Below are 25341 nucleotides of genomic sequence, written 5' to 3' on the forward strand. Positions count from 1 at the left end.
CTCCAGTGGCCTACTTTGGTTTTTGGACCTAAAGTGTTTTCTTTCAAGTCTATATTCAGTTTACTGTCATAGAAGACTAAAGACACCAGAGAATATTCACAATTAAGAAGCTGGAACGAGAGAATCTTAGTTAAAAAAAAATCGTAAAATGTCTGAACGATTAATCGATTATGAAAATCGTTAGCGATACATTTTTTGTCGATTGACGAATCGATTAATCGATTAATCATTGCAGCTCTGATTCAGCCAACTTTACTTTGCAGGGACCTGTAAGGAAATGGCTTCATGACAGACAAAAGCGTACATTTATCTCCACGATTGTCCGTGCGGCCAAGTGATGTCACAGCATCAGACACGTCCCTTCGGGAGGCTCCTGAGTGGTGAGTTTTCGCCTGGCCGTGCACATCCTAAATCTTCTAACTACGCGGCTGGGCGGCAAAGTGGAATTTTCAAAAATAACGGTCACTTCTGCAAGTAGAAAACCGCACGGATTATAAAAGCTCAAAACATTTTCTCGTCAGGATTCCGTGTCTCTCATTTCCGTGCGACAGTTCATATGTCAATTATTTTTCCCCACCTCCCTCTCTTCCGTCTGGCCCCTGTCCCTCCCACACTCTCCCTCCCTCCCCTCTGTTTCCATAGATCCCTGGTCGATGTGTTAATTGTTACTTGTATCTGTTGCCTGTTGTTATCTTGTTTTCTATGTACTCATACTGTGTCAGCGTCTTTGGGTCACTGAAAAGCGATTTATAAATTAAATGAATTATTATGATGATGATGATGATGATGATGATGATTATTATTATGATTATTATTATGTCTAGCAGAATTCACACTTAAGCCCCACCTGAGTTCCATCGAAGGCACAGAGGCGAATGTGTCTGCTGAGGACCTGAACTCCAACACCAGGAGTGGGAATCCTCCTGCAGCTCCACAGGGTGAAACAAACACTCGTCCTGACCTGACGAGAACGAACCTACAGGAGAGGAGAGAGGAGGAGAGGAGAGGAGAGGAGAAGAGAAGAGAGGAGAAGGGAAGAGAGGAGAGGAGAAGAGAGGAGAGGAGAGGAGAAGAGAAGAGAGGAGAGGAAAAGAGAAGAGAGGAGAGGAGAGGAGAAGAGAAGAGAGGAGAGGAGAAGAGAGGAGAGGAGGAGAGGAGAGAAGAAGGGAAGATAGGAGAGGAGAGCAGAGGAGAAGAGAAGAGAGGAGAGGAGAAGAGAGGAGAGGAGGAGAGGAGAAGAGAGGAGAGGAGGAGAGGAGAGAAGAAGGGAAGATAGGAGAGGAGAGGAGAAGAGAAGAGAAGAGAGGAGAGGAGAAGGGAAGAGAGGAGAGGAGGAGAGGAGAGAAGAAGGGAAGATAGGAGAGGAGAAAAGAAGAGAGGAGAAGGGAAGAGAGGAGAAGAGAGGAAAGGAGAAGGGAAGAGAGGAGAGGAGAAGAGAGGAAAGGAGAAGGGAAGGGAAGATAGGAGAGGAGAGGAGAGGAGAAGAGAAGAGAGGAGAGGAGAAGAGAGGAAAGGAGAAGGGAAGGGAAGATAGGAGAGGAGAGGAGAGGAGAAGAGAAGAGAGGAGAAGGGAAGAGAGGAGAGGAGAGGAGAGGAGAGGAGGAGAGGAGAGGAGAGGAGAGGAGGAGAGGAGAGGAGAGGAGAGGAGAGGAGAAGAGAAGAGAGGAGAAGGGAAGGGAAGAGAGGAGAGGAGAGAGGAGGAGAGGAGAAGAGATGAGAAGGGGAGAGAGGAGAAGAGAGGAGAGGAGAAGGGAAGAGAGGAGAGGAGAAGAGAAGAGAGGAGAGGAGAGAGGAGGAGAATGGAATATAGGAGAGGAGAAGAGAGGAGAGGGGTGAGGAGAGAGGAGAGTTGAGAGGAGGGGAGAGGAAAGGAGAGGAGAGGAAACAGAAGCATTAATTAATGACTAGAGGCTTTTAGCCTGGTAAACTGAACTCACATTACATTTCGTTCTACCAGACCGTCTGGCCTCAAGCCCTGGGAGGGCTTTCTGCAGAAACTGCAAAGCGTACGAGCCAATCAGCGACCAGCCTCATAGTTGATATCGTAACCGGCCAATCAGGAATGCTGCTGGAAAAACAGTAATGGCTGCCTCCGTGCCTGTCCACCTCGAGTAGTTATGTCAACATTCGTCGAGTTTAAGCAGCCATAAAGTGCAGTTATTGCTGAAATAGACTCAATAACAACAATTAAACAAGTACAGGAGTTTACATCAGCGGGGTTTCTCGGCAGAAAAGATGGTTTCCCCGTTCTCTGAAATGTGAGTTGACGTGACCGGCTGGTTTACCAGGCTAAGAGGCTTTGCCCTGGTCCATTAAAACACACAGACAAACAAATACCAATCTGGGCACCCAGAGTCTCTCAGGCTGATGACTAATAAGACTCTGAGACAGACGGCTGATACTTTGGGCTTTCCGATGTAGAGCGGACGTCTGCACCAACACTTCCACTTCCATCGTTGTTTCCAGTCTGACAATGTCTCAAATGCAGTTATCTGTTTATAGAGATGAGCCACAATGACGTCTGGACCTAAAACACCTACAAAAAGTATCGATCAATCAACTCCAACTCAATTCTCTCAGAGGAAGTCTTGGTGCACCTGTGTTACTTCCTGCCTTTTAGACAACAAATGGCTGCTATGAAAAAGGCCTATTCTCTCAGAGGAAGTCTTGGTTCGGACAACCGACATACCGGTCGTCTGGCCCAGACTCGTATTAGTCGTCAGACTGAGAGACTCTGAGGTACCCAGATTGCACACATACAGACAAACACACTGTCTCACCTTGCCAGTGTCTGGGTCCAGGAAGAGGTCTCTAAAGGAGAGCTGTGATTGGCTGAGCTCAGGCTGAAGGTAATGACTTCCTCTGTACGTCAGCCCTACAGAAGAAATGTTTATATCAGTTAGTAAAACAAAACAAATGATGGTCTCTGATGGTCAAGAATCCCACTTGAACTTTTACTCATGCTTCTCTGCACCCACACCAAAGAGCACCTGTTTCAGTGATTTGACCAAGGACCCACGCAGCGCTTCCTCATCCCTTCTCTCAATTAAAAATGGTCTTTTACAGCAAGGTTTATTTTGCACAAATTCATAAAAAAAAGATTCTCATGTTGTAATAATAAAAAAAGAAATGCCTCTTAATGTGTTGTAATTATTTCGCTGTGGTATTGAAAATGGTATCAAGTATCGATATTTTCTTGGGTATTGATATCAAAGCTGAAATTCTAGTATCGTGACAACCCTATATAACATCAACTACATTTGACAAGTTAACAGCATGCTGCTTGATAAAAGAAAAAGAAAAAAGGCAGCAGATTCCACCTGCTAGTTTGTTCCAATGCAAATTGACTGCAGGCGCACTTATTGTTTATTGTTTATTTCAGATCCCCATTAGTCACTGCCTCAGCAGCGACTATTCTTCCTATGGTCAAACACATCAGTTACAGTACAATTAAAAAGTAAAAAAAAGTACACCAATAAAGTACTCAATACACATACATACATACATCCACATCCATACATCCATCCACATACATACATACATAGGCTACAGTGTATACATACATACATACATACTAGAGCAGGGCTACCCGGCCCGTCGGACTCGGAACCCGAACCCGGCCCGACTTACGGGCCGGGTTCGGACAGAATTATTGAAGTCGCGTTCGGGCTCGGGCCGGGCTCGGTCACGTAATCAGTCACTTGTTTTTGCCTTCAAATAAAATCTATCATCAGCTCCTGAGCTAATTTACTACGTTAATGAAAGCACCTGAAGGCATCGAATGAAACACGCCCAGACATGCACTCTGCTGCTCTGCCCGGAGTCAGCTGCGTGTAGGCTCATCAGCGCTGGTGTCGCAGACACCGTGCAGTACTTCTTTCAGCGATGTGGGATTGTGTGTGGGCAGTGCACGGCACGCACGAATTAAGCTGTTTGGTGCTTTGCTTTGTACATTACGTATTAATCATTGACTGCTTTGAATTACGAGGACTGATTTTGGTTTGGGATTATATAGGGCTGTTAGGCTGGTCGCTATTTGCTGTTGTTGCTGTTGTTGCTGTTGTTGCTGTTGTTGCTGCGCTCCGTGGGGGGGAAAAAAAATCAGGGAGGGGGTTCGGGCCGGGCTCGGACAGATTATCAATTGACACCTGTCGGGCCGGGCCGGGCTCGGCTAATAATGTGACGGGCTCGGTCGGGTTCGGTAAGGAAAATTCAGCCCGAGCCCAGCTCTAATACATACACACACACACACACACACACACACACACATAACTAAAACAAAAACAACAATTATCCTAGACGAGATGTTGCAACTCTTCTATTATATGGCTCTGGCGTTAGCTAATGATCACATGAGTGGGGAAAAGGGTCAATATCATCCATCTGCAGCGCCGGAGCACCATCGCCCCGCCAACCGTGTACGTTCTCAGACCCGCTGGATGTGTACGCTTACAGACTGGAGTACGTTTCTAGACTCCTTCAAAAAATAAAAGCCCAGGGGGCATGGTGGTTCAGTGGTAGAGCTGTCGCCTCACATGAGTCTCAGCTGGGGCGCTGTGAGCGCTGAAGGAATGCGTGCCCGTCCGCATGTCCTCGAGTGCCCACCGCCCGGGTGGGGTCGTCAAAAGGGCCTTTCTGTGTGGAGTTTGCATGTTCACCCCGTGCCCCCTGGGGGTTTCCTTCATATAGGAACCACTTCATCAAAAAACATGCAATATCCTGGTCGCTGATGTGGTTCCTCCTCTGATCATTCGGGGCGCCTGTTCGGGGGGAGGGGAACTGGTTGAAAAGAAGCGGCTGGCTAACTGCCCATGTCTCGGAGGAAGCATGGAGCCATGGCTCTCCCCAGATGCAGAGGGTGGAGTAGCAACCAGGATAAATAAATTAAATTAGCACTAATGGGGGATAAAAATGGGATAAAAAAATCGGGGGGGGGGGGGGGGGGGGATAATAATAATAATAAAAGCCTGGATATTTTTCTTTTTAAATCAGCGTTCTGTAGGTATATGATATTCTATATACTTGTGTGCATTAGTCTTTCGGATGATTTAATGTTTCTATGATTCATGACCTTGGCGTTGATCTCGCTGGTTAATTGGCTAGCTATGCTACTAGCTAGCCAGCAACTACCCCCACTATGAGCTCCATGGTCTGCCTCTGAGACCCAGGACAGCCCCCTCTCCCCACCCACCCTCCAGCCCCTTCTCCAGGGGAGACCACCTCCGGGAGCCACCCACCTTCCATGAACCTGCCCAACCGCATACCCAGTATTAAGCACCCCTCCCCAGGCTACACACAGACCCCCGCCCCGCCAGGACCTTGTCCTCCGGCGACCTACGTTACCAACTTGCTGGACCTTGCTGGCTCAGTGGCCACACTTTACGGACTTTGCTATCTAGCTATAGCTAACATCAGTGTTTGGCTGCTGCAGTGCTCGCCTACCTCGCTCGCAGTGACTGCTATTGTTTTTGAAGGAGTAGGTCTAGATATCCGGTCTGTACGCGTACACTTCAGGTCTGTATGTGTACACTTCCGGGCTGTATGTGTACACTTCCAGTCTGTATGTGTACACTTCAGGTCTGTATGCGAACACTTCCAGTCTGTATGTGTACACTTCCAGTCTGTACACGTACACTTCCAGTCTGTATGTGTACACTTCCAGTCTGTATGTGTACACTTCCAGTCTGTATGTGTACACTTCCGGTCTGTATGTGTACACTTCCGGTCTGTATGTGTACACTTCCGGTCTGTATGCGAACACTTCCGGTCTGTATGTGTACACTTCCGGTCTGTATGTGTACACTTCCGGTCTGTATGTGTACACTTCCAGTCTGTATGTGTACACTTCCAGTCTGTATGTGTACACTTCCAGTCTGTATGTGTATACTTCCAGTCTGTACGCGTACACTTCCAGTCTGTATGTGTACACTTCCGGTCTGTATGCGTACATTTCTGGTCTGTATGTGTACACTTCCAGTCTGTATGTGTACACTTCCAGTCTGTATGTGTACACTTCCAGTCTGTATGTGTACACTTCCGGTCTGTATGTGTACACTTCCGGTCTGTATGCGTACATTTCCGGTCTGTATGTGTACACTTCCAGTCTGTATGTGTACACTTCCAGTCTGTATGTGTACACTTCCAGTCTGTACGCGTACACTTCCAGTCTGTATGTGTACACTTCCAGTCTGTATGCGTACACTTCCAGTCTGTATGTGTACACTTCCAGTCTGTATGCGTACACTTCCAGTCTGTATGCGTACACTTCCGGTCTGTATGTGTACACTTCCGGTCTGTATGTATACACTTCCGGTCTGTATGTGTACACTTCCGGTCTGTATGTGCCGGTCTGTATGCGTACATTTCCGGTCTGTATGTGTACACTTCCAGTCTGTATGTGTACACTTCCAGTCTGTATGTGTACAATTCCAGTCTGTATGTGTACACTTCCAGTCTGTACACGTACACTTCCAGTCTGTATGTGTACACTTCCAGTCTGTACGCGTACACTTCCGGTCTGTATGCGTACACTTCCGGTCTGTATGTGTACACTTCCAGTCTGTACGCGTACACTTCCAGTCTGTATGTGTACACTTCCAGTCTGTATGTGTACACTTCCAGCATGTATGTGTACACTTCCAGTCTGTATGCGAACACTTCCAGTCTGTATGTGTACACTTCCGGTCTGTATGTGCCGGTCTGTACGCGTACACTTCCAGTCTGTATGTGTACACTTCCAGTCTGTATGTGTACACTTCCAGTCTGTACGCGTATACTTCCGGTCTGTATGCGTACACTTCCGGTATGTATGTGTACACTTCCAGTCTGTACGCGTACACTTCCAGTCTGTATGTGTACACTTCCAGTCTGTATGTGTACACTTCCAGTCTGTATGTGTACACTTCCAGTCTGTATGTGTACACTTCCAGTCTGTATGCGTACACTTCCAGTCTGTATGTGTACACTTCCAGTCTGTATGTGTACACTTCCGGTCTGTATGCGTACACTTCCGGTCTGTATGTGTACACTTCCAGTCTGTACGCGTACACTTCCAGTCTGTATGTGTACACTTCCAGTCTGTATGTGTACACTTCCAGTCTGTATGCGAACACTTCCAGTCTGTATGTGTACACTTCCGGTCTGTATGTGCCGGTCTGTACGCGTACACTTCCAGTCTGTATGTGTACACTTCCAGTCTGTATGTGTACACTTCCAGTCTGTATGTGTACACTTCCAGTCTGTATGTGTACACTTCCGGTCTGTACACGTACACTTCCGGTCTGTATGCGTACACTTCCGGTCTGTATGCGTACACTTCCGGTCTGTATGCGTACAGACTCTTTGCAGACTGACTCTTTGCTCGATCCACTTCAGTTTGCCTATCGTGCTAATAGAGGCGTGCAGGATGCTACAGCCACCTTACTGAACCTCATATTCAAGCATCTAGAGGGCAGTAAGAATCACGTTAGGCTGCTCTTTGCTGATTTTTCATCAGCATTTAACACCATCCAGCCACACATTCTGGTCGAGAAATTAACCAGCTTTTTCGGTCTGGATAAGTGCCTCGTTGGTTGGATTCTAGACTTTTTAACGAATAGATCTCAGCAGGTGAGGGTCAATGGGATACTGTCCAGTATCTTATTGTCCTCTACTGGCTCGCCCCAAGGCTGTGTTTTATCTGCTTTCTTATATATTCTATACACCAACGACTGTCGCAGCCGTTTCGCCAACAGATTCATCGTCAAGTACGCTGACGATTCTGTCATCGTCAGTCTGCTTGGCGATGATGATGTAGGACACGGCCAAGTCATTGACGACTTCGTTTCTTGGTGCGAAAACGCTTCCTTGGAACTCAACGTTTCCAAAACGAAAGAGGTTTGTATTGATTTTCGACGTTCCCCCCCTGTTCCCCAGAGCAGTTTTGTCAACGGTCAGCCTGTCGATATAGTGACAGACTACAAATATCTGGGTACGGTAATTGACAGCAAGCTGAAGTTTGATCTGAATACCGACATGCTGTGTAAGAAAGGTCAGCAGCGCCTTTACTGCCTTAGGAAGCTGGCCAAATTTCAGGTTGATAAAACTTTGATGAAAATGTTCTATAGTGCTTTTGTGGAGTCTGTCATATCATTTTCCATAATCTGCTGGTATGGTAATCTTTGTACTAAAGACAAGAACTCCCTGGGGAGAATAGTGAAGGTGGCTTCAAAAATAGCCGGAACCCAGTTCAGAAGCCTGGACCAGATCTGTAATAAACAGGTGCTGAAGAAAGCTGAGTCCATCCGATCAGATGATGCCCACCCTCTGAGGTTCGAATATGAGCTGCTTCCTTCCGGGCTCCGCCTTCGTGCCCCCATAGTTAAAAAGAACAGGTACAGAAATTCCTTTGTGCCTGTCTCTATCAGAGCGTTGAACGCTGCTGGGGTACAAATGTAATGTCTCCCCATCTGCCGTTGCTGTTATTTATTTATTTTATCCTTTTATTCTTTTATTCTTTTATCTTTATTTATTCTTAGGGGTACAATACAGTATATCTGTATTATATACTTTGTCTGCCCTTTGGTCTGGACTGAGGTTTTTTCTCTTTTTTTTTCTCTTGTGCTTTAATACAATGATACATTGTAGCTCTTTCTTGTGATATAAATGTGCTGCTGTGAGTGAACTGCACTTTGCTACTATGCACTTTATATCTCTACTGTGCACTTTAGATCGTTGCTACTGTTGTCATTTGCACTTTAACTATTGTGTCATTTGCACTTTAACTATTGTGTTGCACTTTAAACTGCTGCTCTAGACTGCTTTTACAATGTTCTTTTTGTCTTATTTGTTTTTATGTATGTACTTCGTACTACGCTTCCTGCAATCCAATTTGCCCTTTTGGGACACTTAATAAATCTTGAATCCTTGAATCCTTGAATCCTCAATTCTCTCAGAGGAAGTCTTGGTGCACCTGTGTTACTTCCTGCCTTTTAGACAACAAATGGCTGCTATGAAAAAGGCCTATTCTCTCAGAGGAAGTCTTGGTTCGGACAACCGACATACCGGTCGTCTGGCCCAGACTCGTATTAGTCGTCAGACTGAGAGACTCTGAGGTACCCAGATTGCACACATACAGACAAACACACTGTCTCACCTTGCCAGTGTCTGGGTCCAGGAAGAGGTCTCTAAAGGAGAGCTGTGATTGGCTGAGCTCAGGCTGAAGGTAATGACTTCCTCTGTACGTCAGCCCTACAGAAGAAATGTTTATATCAGTTAGTAAAACAAAACAAATGATGGTCTCTGATGGTCAAGAATCCCACTTGAACTTTTACTCATGCTTCTCTGCACCCACACCAAAGAGCACCTGTTTCAGTGATTTGACCAAGGACCCACGCAGCGCTTCCTCATCCCTTCTCTCAATTAAAAATGGTCTTTTACAGCAAGGTTTATTTTGCACAAATTCATAAAAAAAAGATTCTCATGTTGTAATAATAAAAAAAGAAATGCCTCTTAATGTGTTGTAATTATTTCGCTGTGGTATTGAAAATGGTATCAAGTATCGATATTTTCTTGGGTATTGATATCAAAGCTGAAATTCTAGTATCGTGACAACCCTATATAACATCAACTACATTTGACAAGTTAACAGCATGCTGCTTGATAAAAGAAAAAGAAAAAAGGCAGCAGATTCCACCTGCTAGTTTGTTCCAATGCAAATTGACTGCAGGCGCACTTATTGTTTATTGTTTATTTCAGATCCCCATTAGTCACTGCCTCAGCAGCGACTATTCTTCCTATGGTCAAACACATCAGTTACAGTACAATTAAAAAGTAAAAAAAAGTACACCAATAAAGTACTCAATACACATACATACATACATCCACATCCATACATCCATCCACATACATACATACATAGGCTACAGTGTATACATACATACATACATACTAGAGCAGGGCTACCCGGCCCGTCGGACTCGGAACCCGAACCCGGCCCGACTTACGGGCCGGGTTCGGACAGAATTATTGAAGTCGCGTTCGGGCTCGGGCCGGGCTCGGTCACGTAATCAGTCACTTGTTTTTGCCTTCAAATAAAATCTATCATCAGCTCCTGAGCTAATTTACTACGTTAATGAAAGCACCTGAAGGCATCGAATGAAACACGCCCAGACATGCACTCTGCTGCTCTGCCCGGAGTCAGCTGCGTGTAGGCTCATCAGCGCTGGTGTCGCAGACACCGTGCAGTACTTCTTTCAGCGATGTGGGATTGTGTGTGGGCAGTGCACGGCACGCACGAATTAAGCTGTTTGGTGCTTTGCTTTGTACATTACGTATTAATCATTGACTGCTTTGAATTACGAGGACTGATTTTGGTTTGGGATTATATAGGGCTGTTAGGCTGGTCGCTATTTGCTGTTGTTGCTGTTGTTGCTGTTGTTGCTGTTGTTGCTGCGCTCCGTGGGGGGGAAAAAAAATCAGGGAGGGGGTTCGGGCCGGGCTCGGACAGATTATCAATTGACACCTGTCGGGCCGGGCCGGGCTCGGCTAATAATGTGACGGGCTCGGTCGGGTTCGGTAAGGAAAATTCAGCCCGAGCCCAGCTCTAATACATACACACACACACACACACACACACACACACATAACTAAAACAAAAACAACAATTATCCTAGACGAGATGTTGCAACTCTTCTATTATATGGCTCTGGCGTTAGCTAATGATCACATGAGTGGGGAAAAGGGTCAATATCATCCATCTGCAGCGCCGGAGCACCATCGCCCCGCCAACCGTGTACGTTCTCAGACCCGCTGGATGTGTACGCTTACAGACTGGAGTACGTTTCTAGACTCCTTCAAAAAATAAAAGCCCAGGGGGCATGGTGGTTCAGTGGTAGAGCTGTCGCCTCACATGAGTCTCAGCTGGGGCGCTGTGAGCGCTGAAGGAATGCGTGCCCGTCCGCATGTCCTCGAGTGCCCACCGCCCGGGTGGGGTCGTCAAAAGGGCCTTTCTGTGTGGAGTTTGCATGTTCACCCCGTGCCCCCTGGGGGTTTCCTTCATATAGGAACCACTTCATCAAAAAACATGCAATATCCTGGTCGCTGATGTGGTTCCTCCTCTGATCATTCGGGGCGCCTGTTCGGGGGGAGGGGAACTGGTTGAAAAGAAGCGGCTGGCTAACTGCCCATGTCTCGGAGGAAGCATGGAGCCATGGCTCTCCCCAGATGCAGAGGGTGGAGTAGCAACCAGGATAAATAAATTAAATTAGCACTAATGGGGGATAAAAATGGGATAAAAAAATCGGGGGGGGGGGGGGGGGGGGGATAATAATAATAATAAAAGCCTGGATATTTTTCTTTTTAAATCAGCGTTCTGTAGGTATATGATATTCTATATAGAACGAGAACTACTGCATAAAATGCTTAAACAAAGGTGAAGTGGAATACGTGATTCTACAGAAACGAGACACGGGCATAATGTGGTTTTGTCCATATTGTGAAGAAAGTGTGGAAAAAAGCATCGCGGTGGAGCAGATGATCGAGGAAAAATGCCAATTACTTGTAAAACTTTTTGAACAGCGAATGCTGGATTTCGAGTCGAAGCTGGAGAAGAAGTGTGACGAGAAGAGAGTCGTGGAGATTATACAGGAGCAGATGAAAGAACAAGGAAAAGGTACAGCAAGTTGGGCTGACATGGTGAGAAACGCCGATCCAAAAGAAAAAACACTCGCCTTTAAAAGCGTTCTGACTGAAATAGATGAAAGAAAATCAAGAGAACGGAATATTATAGTGTTTGGAATAAAGGAGCACAGTACGGATAACCGAGAGGAACGGCAACAAAAAGACGTGGATGTTGTAAAAGACGTTTTCAAAACATGCAAGGTCCGCACGGCTGCAGACTCGTTTGTGAGAGTGGCCCGGCTCGGCAAATACAGCAGGAGTGACGGCGAGGAGGACCCAGCAAGATCAGGGAGACCCGTTCTGGTTACTCTGCAGAGCATGGAGCTAAAGACAAACTTGTTCAGGAAGATCTCCGCACTACATCAAACGGACAGGTTCGCAAAAGTAAGAATCGCGAATGATCTTACGAAGACTGAGAGAGAGAAAGAGAGGGAGCTGTATGAAGAGGCGAAGGAGAAGCAGCGGAAATCAGAGGGGGATTTCACCTATAAAGTCCGTGGCCCCCCCTGGGCAAGACGAGTGGTGAGAATCCCCACGACTCAGTGACTTGATCACAGACCTGTCCACCATAAGCGACAATATGTCAGCAAGTCTCCGCCTCTAGAAAGTATTTTGTGCCTGTATACTAATGCAGACCAACTTCATAACAAAATGCACGAACTCACCGCCCGTTTGAAATTACTCCCACGTATTCATATTATAGGAATCACTGAAGTTAAATCCAAAAATCGGAAACATAATATGAGTCCAACAGAATTTAACTTGGATGATATAGATTGTTACAATATATTTTCAAGGAATATTGACAACGACATAGGGAGAGGCTTATTGCTTTACATCCATAAATCACTAGAAGTTAAAGATGTTACAATATTGTCTGAGTTTCATGAGAGTATCTTTGTGGAGATTAAATGTAATAATCAAGAGTCTTTGATGGTGGGTTTAATCTACAGGTCTCCTAGTGGAACAGAGACTAACAATGACAACCTTGTGGCCCTAATGAAAGAGGTGTCAATCAAAAAGTATGTGCATAAGCTAATTATGGGAGATTTTAATTTGCCAAATATTGACTGGAATATAACTGACGCAGAGGGGGATAGCCAAACATCACTGGACAATCGATTTTTGGACTGTATACAAAACTCACTGCTGTTTCAGCATGTGCTGGAACCAACAAGGTGGAGAGGTGGTGACGTACCACACGTGCTGGATCTTATACTAACAAATGTGGACAATATGATTGATGATATTCAGTATTTAGGCCCTTTAGGTAAAAGTGACCATTGTATTTTGTTGTTTAAGGCAATTTGTTATACAAAAACACTGAGGAATGGATCGGTAAGAAAGAACTATAATAAGGGGAACTTTGAAGGAGCACGCAGAGAGCTGGAATGCTTTGACTGGGCTCATTACCTTTCCAATCACGGTGTTGACATCAAATGGAGACTAATAAAGTCTAAGTTGGGGGAAATTGAAGAAAAGTATGTACCAAACAGTATTAGTAGGTCTCAAATTAGAAAACATAACTTTGCCTTAGATGATATCACAAAAAATAAAATTAAAGAAAAAAATAGCCTTGCAAGGAAGGCTATAAAAAGTAGAAATCCAGAGGTACAGCAGGAATATCGACGAGTTAGAAATGTTGTGAGAATGAGAACTAGGTATTTAAGAAGGAAATATGAATTGGACCTAGTAAGACAATCTAAACTAAAACCAAAGGTCATTTGGAACTACATTAATAGGAGGACAAGAATAAAAACATCAGTAGGAGACTTATACACCAATCAGGAAGACATAAAGTCCCCTAAAACAGATAGTGACTCTGAAAAGGCGGAAATACTGTCAGATTTTTTTAGTAGTGTATTTGTGAACGAACCAGGAGGGCTTGTACCCGAGTTGCCCAGATTGGAAGTTCAAACAACAGAATCTTTTACAATTACTATTGAAGACACGAAAAAGCTTCTACAGAATACTAACATTTATAAATCTCCAGGTCCGGATGCAATTCACCCTAGGATCTTGAAGGAATTGGCTTGTGTGATTGCAGAGCCGTTATCTGAATTATTTAACAAATCTTTGGATGAATCAACTTTGCCGTGTGACTGGAAAGTGGCACAAATTAGTGCAATTTTCAAAAAAGGAAACAAGGCATTAGCAGGAAACTACAGACCAGTTAGTCTGACATCTGTAGTATGTAAAACGATGGAAAAATTAATTAGGACATATATTGTCGATCATATGAAGTCCAATGGACTTTTTAGTAACAAGCAGTATGGATTTTTATCCGGAAGATCTACGACACTTCAACTTCTTACTGTCCTCGATAAGTGGTCGGCAGCCTTGGACAGAGGCCAGCCAGTAGACTGCATATATATGGACTTCCAAAAAGCCTTTGATAAGGTCCCTCATAAAAGATTAATATCAAAACTCAAGTCTTACTGCATAGATGATAGAGTCATTGACTGGATACAGGACTTTTTACGTAATAGGAAACAGCAGGTGATGGTCAATGGGGCCACTTCAGATTGGAAACCAGTGACGTCAGGAGTCCCTCAAGGATCAGTGCTGGGCCCTGTGCTTTTTGTTGTTTATATAAATGATTTACCATGTGTGATACAATCTGATGTATACCTCTTTGCTGACGATACGAAAATATTCCGAATCATAGCTGGGGACTCAGATATAGACCATCTTCAAGCAGATCTACACAGCATGAGTAAATGGTGTGACACCTGGTTACTAAAATTGAATCCAGACAAATGCAAACAGTTACATATTGGGAAATCAAGTGCAGAGGTTTCAAACTACACTGTTGGGGATCTGGGGATCCAACAAGTGGAGGAGGAGAGGGATATAGGAGTTGTAGTTGACAGCTCACTTGAATTTCAAACACATATATTGGAGAAAATAAAAAAAGCTAACTCTATCTTGGCGATCATTAAAAGAACCTTTTTGCATTTAAGTAAGGATTTATTTTTACCCCTGTATAAATCTTTGGTGAGATCTCAGCTGGAATATGCAAGTTCTGTGTGGTCTCCTTATAAAGTGAAATACATAGAAAAAATCGAGAAGGTACAGCGAAGAGCAACCAAATTGATTCCAGGGCTGGATGAGAAATCATACGAAGAGAGGTTAAGATACTTACAATTACCAACTCTAGTATACAGGAGACATAGAGGCGACATGATCGAGGTATACAAACTTGTTCATAAAATATATGATTTCACAGCCGAGCCTATTATCCATTTTTGGAAAAATAAATATGTGTTAAGAGGGAATTCCCTGAAGCTATTTCCAACAAACTGTCGCTCTGAAAGGAGGAAAAACTTTTTTACAGTTCGTGCTGTAAGAGAATGGAATGAACTTCCAGACGAGGTGGTGCAGGCCCCTTCAGTTAACACGTTCAAAAACAGATTAGATAAACATTGGTTAACAAAGGATTTCTTGTATAACTATAGGGCAGGCTGTTGATTCTATTATGAGACCACGTATTTGGCTCTGGTACTTTGTTTTAATGTATGTTATATGTTGTTGTGTTGTATTGTTTTTTAAATGTATATTACAACGTGACTTCTTTTTATTTTTGTACTGAGTGTGAGTCTGGTGTAGAGGACTATAGTCCTGTACCAGAAATTTTCAATAAACTTCAATAAACTAAACTAAACTATATACTTGTGTGCATTAGTCTTTCGGATGATTTAATGTTTCTATGATTCATGACCTTGGCGTTGATCTCGCTGGTTAATTGGCTAGCTATGCTACTAGCTAGCCAGCAACTACCCCCACTATGAGCTCCATGGTCTGCCTCTGAGACCCAGGACAGCCCCCTCTCCCCACCCACCCTCCAGCCCCTTCTCCAGGGGAGACCACCTCCGGGAGCCACCCACCTTCCATGAACCTGCCCAACCGCATACCCAGTATTAAGCACCCCTCCCCAGGCTACACACAGACCCCCGCCCCGCCAGGACCTTGTCCTCCGGCGACCTACGTTACCAACTTGCTGGACCTTGCTGGCTCAGTGGCCACACTTTACGGACTTTGCTATCTAGCTATAGCTAACATCAGTGTTTGGCTGCTGCAGTGCTCGCCTACCTCGCTCGCAGTGACTGCTATTGTTTTTGAAGGAGTAGGTCTAGATATCCGGTCTGTACGCGTACACTTCAGGTCTGTATGTGTACACTTCCGGGCTGTATGTGTACACTTCCAGTCTGTATGTGTACACTTCAGGTCTGTATGCGAACACTTCCAGTCTGTATGTGTACACTTCCAGTCTGTACACGTACACTTCCAGTCTGTATGTGTACACTTCCAGTCTGTATGTGTACACTTCCAGTCTGTATGTGTACACTTCCGGTCTGTATGTGTACACTTCCGGTCTGTATGTGTACACTTCCGGTCTGTATGCGAACACTTCCGGTCTGTATGTGTACACTTCCGGTCTGTATGTGTACACTTCCGGTCTGTATGTGTACACTTCCAGTCTGTATGTGTACACTTCCAGTCTGTATGTGTACACTTCCAGTCTGTATGTGTATACTTCCAGTCTGTACGCGTACACTTCCAGTCTGTATGTGTACACTTCCGGTCTGTATGCGTACATTTCTGGTCTGTATGTGTACACTTCCAGTCTGTATGTGTACACTTCCAGTCTGTATGTGTACACTTCCAGTCTGTATGTGTACACTTCCGGTCTGTATGTGTACACTTCCGGTCTGTATGCGTACATTTCCGGTCTGTATGTGTACACTTCCAGTCTGTATGTGTACACTTCCAGTCTGTATGTGTACACTTCCAGTCTGTACGCGTACACTTCCAGTCTGTATGTGTACACTTCCAGTCTGTATGCGTACACTTCCAGTCTGTATGTGTACACTTCCAGTCTGTATGCGTACACTTCCAGTCTGTATGCGTACACTTCCGGTCTGTATGTGTACACTTCCGGTCTGTATGTATACACTTCCGGTCTGTATGTGTACACTTCCGGTCTGTATGTGCCGGTCTGTATGCGTACATTTCCGGTCTGTATGTGTACACTTCCAGTCTGTATGTGTACACTTCCAGTCTGTATGTGTACAATTCCAGTCTGTATGTGTACACTTCCAGTCTGTACACGTACACTTCCAGTCTGTACGTGTACACTTCCAGTCTGTACGCGTACACTTCCGGTCTGTATGCGTACACTTCCGGTCTGTATGTGTACACTTCCAGTCTGTACGCGTACACTTCCAGTCTGTATGTGTACACTTCCAGTCTGTATGTGTACACTTCCAGCATGTATGTGTACACTTCCAGTCTGTATGCGAACACTTCCAGTCTGTATGTGTACACTTCCGGTCTGTATGTGCCGGTCTGTACGCGTACACTTCCAGTCTGTATGTGTACACTTCCAGTCTGTATGTGTACACTTCCAGTCTGTACGCGTATACTTCCGGTCTGTATGCGTACACTTCCGGTATGTATGTGTACACTTCCAGTCTGTACGCGTACACTTCCAGTCTGTATGTGTACACTTCCAGTCTGTATGTGTACACTTCCAGTCTGTATGTGTACACTTCCAGTCTGTATGTGTACACTTCCAGTCTGTATGCGTACACTTCCAGTCTGTATGTGTACACTTCCAGTCTGTATGTGTACACTTCCGGTCTGTATGCGTACACTTCCGGTCTGTATGTGTACACTTCCAGTCTGTACGCGTACACTTCCAGTCTGTATGTGTACACTTCCAGTCTGTATGTGTACACTTCCAGTCTGTATGCGAACACTTCCAGTCTGTATGTGCCGGTCTGTACGCGTACACTTCCAGTCTGTATGTGTACACTTCCAGTCTGTATGTGTACACTTCCAGTCTGTATGTGTACACTTCCAGTCTGTATGTGTACACTTCCGGTCTGTACACGTACACTTCCGGTCTGTATGCGTACACTTCCGGTCTGTATGCGTACACTTCCGGTCTGTATGCGTACAGACCAGATACTTTCTAGACCTACTCCTTCAAAAATAAAAGCAGTCAGTGCGAGCGAGGCAGGCGAGCACTGCAGCGGCCAAACACTGATGTTAGCACGCAAGCTAACGTTTGATAGCTCCCGGGGGACGGCTGGCTGTCTGTACCCCGGGAGCAGTGCTTAAGTGTGGGCCACTGGGCCAGCAAGGTCCAGCCAGTGGGTAACGTAGGTTCCTGGAGGACAAGGTCCTGGCGGGGCGGGGGTCTGTGTGTAGACTGGGGAGGTGTGCTAATAGTGGGTATGCAGTTGGGCAGATTCATGGAAGGTGGGTGGGGTGAGGGGGCTGTCCTGGGTCTCAGAGGCCGACCATGGAGCTCCTCCTAGCGCGGGTAGGAACAGGATCGACGAGTTGCTAGCTAACGTTAGCTAGTAGCATAGCTAGCCGATTAACTAGCCAGATCAACCCCGGGAATGTGATCAATGTTGGGGGGAATTGTCTGTCAACATCGGTCATGAATCATGCAAACATTCAATCATCCTAAAGACACTAATGCACACAAGCATAGAATATCATAATACCTACGCCGATTTGAAAAGAAAAATATCAAGTCTTTTATTTTTTTAAGGAGTAGGTCTGTGGTCTGTACGCGTACACTTCTGGCGGGAGAACGTACACGGTGGGCGGGGCGAGATGCAGATGGATGTATCTGGAAAGGGGGGGTTCACCGTGACGTAACGCTGAATCAAATCGGCGATTTTGGAGGCCCCAAAAAAAGGAGGTTTGAACCCCTAGAGGGCACTCTCACTGCCTGAAAATGACACAGTGTACCGTGTAGAATTCTAACAGTTTAGTCTCAAATGTAGAGATTTTTCCTTCACACACCACCTCAAAAGCCATAATACAGCTGAAAGCTGAAAAAAAATTGTTTTAGGGGTTAGTCATCCTTTAAGTGTGTGTGTGTGTGTGTGTACTAACCTTCCTCCACCAGCAGTTTATTAAGAGTTGATGGTCTGAATCCTGAAGGGATCGCCCCCATGGCAGAGAGCACATCAGTCGTATCAATCTGTCCATCACAATCACACACACACACACACACACACACACACACACACACACACACACACACACACACACACACAGTGAAAACAATAAGAATTCTCAATGCAGTGCAGAACACTTGGTGCGTGGAGAGAGTCTCACCTCAGTCAGAGCCTTCCTGACAGTAGACCAGTTGGAATGGGAAGCAGTGCTGTTAGAGAGCAGAGAGGAATGGAAACACTGACATTATTCAGAGAAAGCATCATTAAAACACCATCATCATCAATTTCAATCTAAATTAATTCTGTATTTTCATCACTTGTTGTTGTCGTCGTTGTTGTTTTTGTTCTTCCCCCCAGTTTTCTCCCCAGTTGTACTCGGCCAATTCCACCTGTCTAAGCTGTCCCCGTCGTTGCTGCACCCCCTCTGCTGACCTGGGGCAAGTTGTAGACTAGCACATGCTTCCTCCAATACATGTGCAGTCGCTAGCTGCTTCTTTTCACCGGACAGCGAGGCGTTTCACCGGCAGGATGTAGCAAATGGTGGGATCATGCTATTCCACCCCAACGACCAAAGGAGGCGCTAGTGCAGCAACCAGGACACGTACCCATATCTGGCTTCCCGCCCGCAGACACGGCCAATTGTGCATGTATGGACATCCGACCAAGGCAACACGGGGCGCGAACCTGCGACCCTCGTGTTGGTGCTGTATTTTTGATAACTAATATAGTCCTGGGATCCTTTAATTTGACCGCATCACTCAGAATAATCTGAAGGACAAAACTGGTCTAAGAACCTCTGGAAACAACACAGTAAAACCAAATCTCAGCAGATTCCAGTTTTTAAAACGGAGAACTTCACCTCCGTTTGTCTTGGTCCTCGGCCATGTCTTCACCATCCTGCTCCTCCTCTTCCTCGTCTGACTCATCATCATTATCATCATCATCATCTTCATCTTCATCATCGTTGACACCAGAACCACTCTGAAATGTTTTGGTACAGTGAGCGGTTTTAATCATCTAAGCCAGCAGTTCACAACCTTTCCCCACTCATGGCCTACTTGAAAATCTCAAAAATGTTCTCAGCCCACATTCAACTGTGAACAGTTATGGATGCTAAATCATGTGTTCTCAGCCCACATTCAACTGTAAACAGTATGGAGGCCAGATAATGTGTTCTCAGCCCACATTCAACTGTAAACAGTATGGAGGCCAGATAATGTGTTCTCAGCCCACATTCAACTGTAAACAGTATGGAGGCCAGATAATGTGTTCTCAGCCCACATTCAACTGTAAACAGTATGGAGGCCAGATCATGTGTTCTCAGCCCACATTCAACTGTAAACAGTATGGAGGCCAAATAATGTGTTCTCAGCCCACATTCAACTGTAAACAGTATGGAGGCCAGATAATGTGTTCTCAGCCCACATCCAACTGTAAACAGTATGGAGGCCAGATAATGTGTTCTCAGCCCACATTCAACTGTAAACAGTATGGAGGCCAAATAATGTGTTCTCAGCCCACATTCAACTGTAAACAGTATGGAGGCCAGATCATGTGTTCTCAGCCCACATTCAACTGTAAACAGTATGGGGGGCAGATAATGTGTTCTCAGCCCACATTCAACTGTAAACAGTATGGGGCATCCATTCTATTCTAAAGCATGCCACCCGTTCTCTTTCTCTTTGCCCCTTCCCCTGCTCCTTCCCCACCTCCTCTTCTCCCCAACATTTCCCATTCCCTCTCCACCTCATCACTTTCCTGCTCTCTCCTCTCTCACATTCTGCCTGCTCTCCCTCCCCACCTCCTCCCTTTCCTGATCTCTCCTCCCCCACTATTATAAAGCATGGCACCCATTCTATTCTATATTTCTATATTTTCTATATTTCTCCATCATATGATTGTTCAATGTGTCATTATTACTACTGTAATGTGCTACTGTTGTGTCAGCTATAATTAGCTAGACATATTTTCTGTGAAGCCCTCTAACACATGCTTGTGAATTAGGACTATACAAATAAACTTGACTTGACCAAATAATGTGTTCTCAGCCCACATTCACACAAGTGGGCACCGGGCCACAGGTTGGCAATGGCTGATCTAAGCATTTTACAATACACTGATGTCATTAAACTAAAACCTCAGTGTGAAGTTTGAGTTGCGCTGATGGTTACTCACCAGTCACCTCTTTAAGTACTTTAAAATGCAACAGTATCATTATGTCCTAAAGTGTGTATACTGTATTTGGCAAATGGATGGTGGTGGTGGTGGAAACCTAGAAACTAGAGACACAGGCTTGTTCCTGAAAGGTTGCTGGTTCAAACCCGAGACCAAATGGGCAAATCTTAGTTGGGGAACACTCTGCTATCCAGGTGCTCTTCACCAGGCTGAGTAAGGCTCTTCACCAGGCTGAGTAAGGCTCTTCACCAGGCTGAGTAAGGCTCTTCACCAGGCTGAGTAAGGCTCTTCACCAGGCTGAGTAAGGCTCTTCACCAGGCTGAGTAAGGCACTTCACCAGGCTGAGTAAGGCACTTCACCAGGCTGAGGCTGTGCTGGAGAGCTTCTAAATGGAGATGTGTGAGTGTGAAGCAGGACAAACTGTCAAGGTGGATTTTGGAATTTTGTAGATGTTAAATGGATGACACACCTATACATTTTTTACTGGAGGCCACATTTGCTGGCTGTGTATGACTATAAGTGACTGGGCAGTGTAATATTATGACTATAAGTGACTGGGCAGTGTAATAGCATGACTATAAGTGACTGGGCAGTGTAATAGTATGACTAGAAGTGACTGGGCAGTGTAATAGCATGACTTCAAGTGACTGGGCAGTGTAATAGTATGACTATAAGTGACTGGGCAGTGTAATAGTATGACTATAAGTGACTGGGCAGTGTAATAATATGACTATAAGTGACTGGGCAGTGTAATAGTATGACTATAAGTGACTGGGCAGTGTAATAGCATGACTATAAGTGACTGGGCAGTGTAATAGTATGACTATAAGTGACTGGGCAGTGTAATAATATGACTATAAGTGACTGGGCAGTGTAATAGCATGACTATAAGTGACTGGGCAGTGTAATAGTATGACTAGAAGTGACTGGGCAGTGTAATAGCATGACTTCAAGTGACTGGGCAGTGTAATAGTATGACTATAAGTGACTGGGCAGTGTAATAGTATGACTATAAGTGACTGGGCAGTGTAATAATATGACTATAAGTGATTGGGCAGTGTAATCGTATGACTATAAGTGACTGGGCAGTGTAATAATATGACTATAAGTGACTGGGCAGTGTAATAGTATGACTATAAGTGACTGGGCAGTGTAATAGCATGACTATAAGTGACTGGGCAGTGTAATAGTATGACTAGAAGTGACTGGGCAGTGTAATAGCATGACTTCAAGTGACTGGGCAGTGTAATAGTATGACTATAAGTGACTGGGCAGTGTAATAATATGACTATAAGTGACTGGGCAGTGTAATAGTATGACTATAAGTGACTGGGCAGTGTAATAATATGACTATAAGTGACTGGGCAGTGTAATAGTATGACTATACAGTAAGTGACTGGGCAGTGTAATAGTATGACTATAAGTGACTGGGCAGTGTAATAGTATGACTATAAGTGACTAGGCAGTGTACTAGTATGACTATAAGTGACTGGGCAGTGTAATAGTATGACTATAAGTGACTGGGCAGTGTAATAGTATGACTATAAGTGACTGGGCAGTGTACTAGTATGACTATAAGTGACTGGGCAGTGTAATAGTATGACTATAAGTGACTGGACAGTGTACTAGTATGACTATAAGTGACTGGGCAGTGTAATAGTATGACTATAAGTGACTGGGCAGTGTACTAGTATGACTATAAGTGACTGGGCAGTGTAATGGTATGACTATAAGTGACTGGGCAGTGTAATAGTATGACTATAAGTGACTGGGCAGTGTACTAGTATGACTATAAGTGACTGGGCAGTGTACTAGTATGACTATAAGTGACTGGGCAGTGTAATAGTATGACTATAAGTGACTGGGCAGTGTAATAGTATGACTATAAGTGACTGGGCAGTGTAATAGTATGACTAGAAGTGACTGGGCAGTGTAATAGTATGACTAGAAGTGACTGGGCAGTGTAATAGTATGACTAGAAGTGACTGGGCAGTGGAGAAGAGAGCAGTGACAGCTGGAGGAGTGAAAATCAATGAAATAAACTGGTGTCATCAGTGTCATCTTGAGACACAAAATGGCTGGTTGACTGGTTGTGTACCTTCAGGTAGGTTTTAGGGACGACTCCTCTGTTGCCTTTAGTGTCCTGCGCCAGCCACCATCCATCTGCCGTCTTCCTGATGATCCTCAGCACCACGCCCCTCTGAAACACAGGGCAACAAACCAGTTTGCGTGACTTCTCCCGCATTCTAACTTACAAATCTGCGGGAATTGACAAAAATATGCACGATCCTCGCAATCCCGCGCCAAATTTTAAGCCCTGGGAAGCAGCACTTCACGGAAGCTTCGAGCAGGAGCCTTGCCATTCACACCAGAAGCACTCTCTCTTCCTCAACGCTTCGCTCGGCGCTGCCCTCCCCCTGCTCACAACTTGCATTGACTTCGTGCCTGGCAGCTCGGGTGCTGCACGCTTGAAAAATAGAACAGAAGCTGAAACTATCGCTGCAGCCCGCGTGCTGGTGTGATCGGTCTCGCCTCTTCACAAGGACGCTGAAATGAAACTGCCTCCACGCTGCGTAGCTTCAGCATTGCTTCAGCATAGCTTCGGCGTATGGTGTGTTCGGGCCCTAAGGATTAGATGTGAAATATTTTGCATTTCATCATTTATACAAAGTTGCTCCTTTGACTTGCAGAATGCACAACTGTTCTATTCCAATCACTTAACTTTCTGCATTTCTCCTGCTTATTTATGAACCTTGTTACATTGAGAAATTCCATCAGCCTGTTTGATGGACAGGAAAGCTTTCAGAATATCTGACTTGTATAAATGGTCTAGAGCAGAGGTTCTCAAATGTTTTTCAGCCAAGGACCCCTTACAAGATAGAAAATATACCGGGGACCCCCTCATTCTGATTTGTGATTTTGGGCTAAGCTTAATTGTTTCCACGGTAACGTGCTTGACTTTTAATTTGATAGGTTTGTTATTAGAATGTAATCCATGAACCATTTTAGATTTAAAGCATAAACTATTTTCGTTGAACTATGAAGATTTTGCAAAAAAAAAATTTTTTTTTTTTTTTATTACATTACATTTACATTACGTCATTTAGCAGACACTTTTGTTTTGTCCAAAGCAACTTACAATATCACAATTTGTCAACAGTACAGAAAACCACTATGCAACACAATCAATGACAGCCAAGATATTTTGATAGACTAGCACCATGTAGGAAGTAGTTTGAGAAGGAATAAGTAACATGTAGCATTTTATTTTTTAATTAAAAAAAAAAAAAAAAAAAAAAAATTTACTTGCAAACTTTTCGCGGACCCCCTGGCAAAGTGCCACGGACCCCTGGGGGTCCGCGGACCCCCATTTGAGAACCACTGGTCTAGAGAAGGGATTACCAACCTTTTTGGATTTGTGATGCCACATTGACGTCACAAAAATCTAGGGACCCCAGAATTTCAGTACATTGGTAATATCATAAGTATCATCATCAGTGACATCATCAATTGGGGTCGCGACCCCAAGGTTGGGAACCACTGGTCTAGTGGTTGATCTTCACCACACACCAAACAGTGGCTGAAAATAAAGGTGTGTAGTTGCCTTGCGTGAGTCCTATCAGCCCAGAGCCATAGAGATATAAGAGTTGTGTCATCTCCATTCACTCTAATGGACCAGTTGATTTGTTGTACCGTAATTTTCGGACTATAAGCCGCGCCTTTTTTCCCATTTTTCGACCCTGCGGCTTATATAACGGTACGGCTAATCTATGGATTTTTACAGCTAACGGCCACTAGGGGACCTCCTAAATCTATGGATTTTACAGGTTACAGTCCACCACCTTTAACTCTATGGGCTCTATGGCCGGTCCGCGCCCCCCACCTTTAAGCGGCGGGCTCCAGCAGGAAAAGCTGGAGGCTGGAAAAGAGTGAGACAGGTAGCGCGCAACGGGGGCACAACAAAGCATCTGCAGCCACTCGACATCAGTGTCAATCGTGCGTTCAAAGTGGCACTACGCGTTCAGTGGGAGGCGTGGATGACTAGCGGCGATAAATCATTCACCAAAACTGGTCGCATGCGAAAAGCAACTTTCGCTCAAGTTTGCGAGTGGATCCTGACAGCGTGGAGGAGTGTCAAAACATCCACGATCACCCACGGGTTCCGAAAGGCTGGACTGCTGCGTGATGAAGAGGAGGACGCCGCCACAGCTGAGGCCCTTCAGAGGCTGTTCGATTCCGACAGTGACGAAGAGGAGTTCGTTGGTTTGATAGAGAGAGAGGAGAGTGGCTGACGAAGCCACCCTGAGCCTGTTCGTTTCCGACACTGAAGATGAGGACTTTGGTGGTTTTAGTACGCATGAAGAAGACGAAGATGAGGATTAATGACTTTTCTGGTAGGCTGATTACCGTATATTTTAAGCAGCCGTGTTACTGCAACTTTAGGCTTACGCCTACGCGCTGATGTTAATAAATGGGAGCTTCCTCAAACAGCTCTCTTTCCCGACAATCCCCTCTGTGCACGAAC

At 45.0% G+C, this 25341-nt stretch overlaps 1 protein-coding gene across 1 annotated transcript in view; it reads right to left on the bottom strand.

Annotated features, from left to right (window-relative positions):
- Positions 1-25341, bottom strand: part of LOC310774395 (nephrocystin-1-like) — a 54943-nt gene that overhangs the window by 17786 nt on the left and 11816 nt on the right. The window contains exons 6-11 of the mRNA XM_083634463.1: positions 22915-23016; positions 19501-19622; positions 18802-18850; positions 18577-18664; positions 2781-2875; positions 848-976 (exon numbers count right to left, since the gene is read on the bottom strand). Of these exons, the coding sequence (XP_083490589.1) occupies positions 848-976; positions 2781-2875; positions 18577-18664; positions 18802-18850; positions 19501-19622; positions 22915-23016 (585 nt within the window). The remainder of the gene's footprint in view (positions 1-847; positions 977-2780; positions 2876-18576; positions 18665-18801; positions 18851-19500; positions 19623-22914; positions 23017-25341) is intronic.

Source organism: Poromitra crassiceps (genome assembly GCF_964638095.1).
Source record: "Poromitra crassiceps genome assembly, chromosome: 4".
NCBI classification, from domain to species: Eukaryota; Metazoa; Chordata; class Actinopteri; order Beryciformes; family Melamphaidae; genus Poromitra; species Poromitra crassiceps.